We start from the raw sequence: 1,124 nt of genomic DNA, 5'->3' as shown, positions 1-1,124 counted from the left end.
TTTTATGATCCACACAGTCAAATGCCTTTGCATAATCAATGAAACACAGACATTCCTCTGGTATTCCCTGCTTTCCACTAAGATCCATCTAACATTAGCTATAATATCCCTAGTACCACGACCCCTTCTAAACCCAGCCTGGACTTCTGGTAGTTCTCTGCTGATGTGCTGTTCCAGTCATTTTTGGGTAATTTTCAGTAGACTCTTGCTTGCATGTGAAATCAATGATATTGTTCTACAGTTTCCACACTCTGTTGGGTCACCCTTCTTTGGAATGGGAACAAATATAGATATTGTGTGTGTGTATGTCTCTTTGTAGACTCTCAGCTTGGCCAGACAAACAGCAACTCTTTGTAGATGCATTATTTACATTAAAATACTATGTTTACTGATGTTAATGTTTCCAGAGATACGGCATAATTGGAATTGCAAATATTTCTTTTGAACTTGTAGTATATAAAATGATTTGATGAGTTGTTTTAATTTTACCTCATAGGTATTTGGCCTACATTTGTACAGAGGCTGCCATGTTACTTTATAGAGACTAGGGCTTATTAAAAAAAAATTCTGCTACTATATTTTTCATCTTCTGAGTTACTGTTCTTTTTTTCCCTTAGAATTCCCTGATCTATGAGCTCTTTTCTGTTATGGTTCATTCGGGGAGTGCAGCTGGCGGTCATTATTATGCATGTATAAAGTCATTCAGTGATGAGCAGTGGTACAGCTTCAATGATCAGCATGTCAGCAGGGTAAGGAAAGAATTTTAAAAGATGATTGTTATGAAAGATTCGTGTAAGATCTATTAAAACGCTGCATTGAAAAACAAGGAACTAATAAAATATTATACACAGTGAGTGACCCTGGAGGACATTATGCTGAGCAAAATATATCTGTCACAAAAGGACAAATACTGCATAATTCCACTGTTGTAAAATGGGATTGACATTGATGTTGAGGAGAGACTGAGAAAGAGGGGATAAATTATGTATACTGCATTGAAACAGATGAGGGAGAGAACTGTTTAAAAGGGATTATGATTAGGTATTATTGTCATGACAGAAGTCCAGAGCAAAGGCTGCATAGTGGAGTGGACTTGTGGGGAAGGATTGTATAACAATGAAAGA

At 36.7% G+C, this 1,124-nt stretch overlaps 1 protein-coding gene across 2 annotated transcripts in view; it reads left to right on the top strand.

The window, feature by feature from the left end:
* Positions 1-1,124, top strand: part of USP47 (ubiquitin specific peptidase 47) — a 137,564-nt gene that overhangs the window by 97,561 nt on the left and 38,879 nt on the right. For both annotated transcript variants that reach the window (XM_006885411.1, XM_006885410.1), the window contains one exon: positions 618-749. In XM_006885411.1, coding sequence (XP_006885473.1) covers positions 618-749 — 132 coding nt within the window. The remainder of the gene's footprint in view (positions 1-617; positions 750-1,124) is intronic.

The sequence above is a fragment of the Elephantulus edwardii genome, unplaced genomic scaffold (assembly GCF_000299155.1).
Source record: "Elephantulus edwardii isolate Elephantulus edwardi_28Jun2011 unplaced genomic scaffold, EleEdw1.0 scaffold00044, whole genome shotgun sequence".
In the NCBI taxonomy this organism is placed as follows: domain Eukaryota; kingdom Metazoa; phylum Chordata; class Mammalia; order Macroscelidea; family Macroscelididae; genus Elephantulus; species Elephantulus edwardii.
The sequence above is the reverse complement of the archived record's forward strand: the minus strand, read 5'-3'. Positions and strand labels throughout refer to the sequence as shown.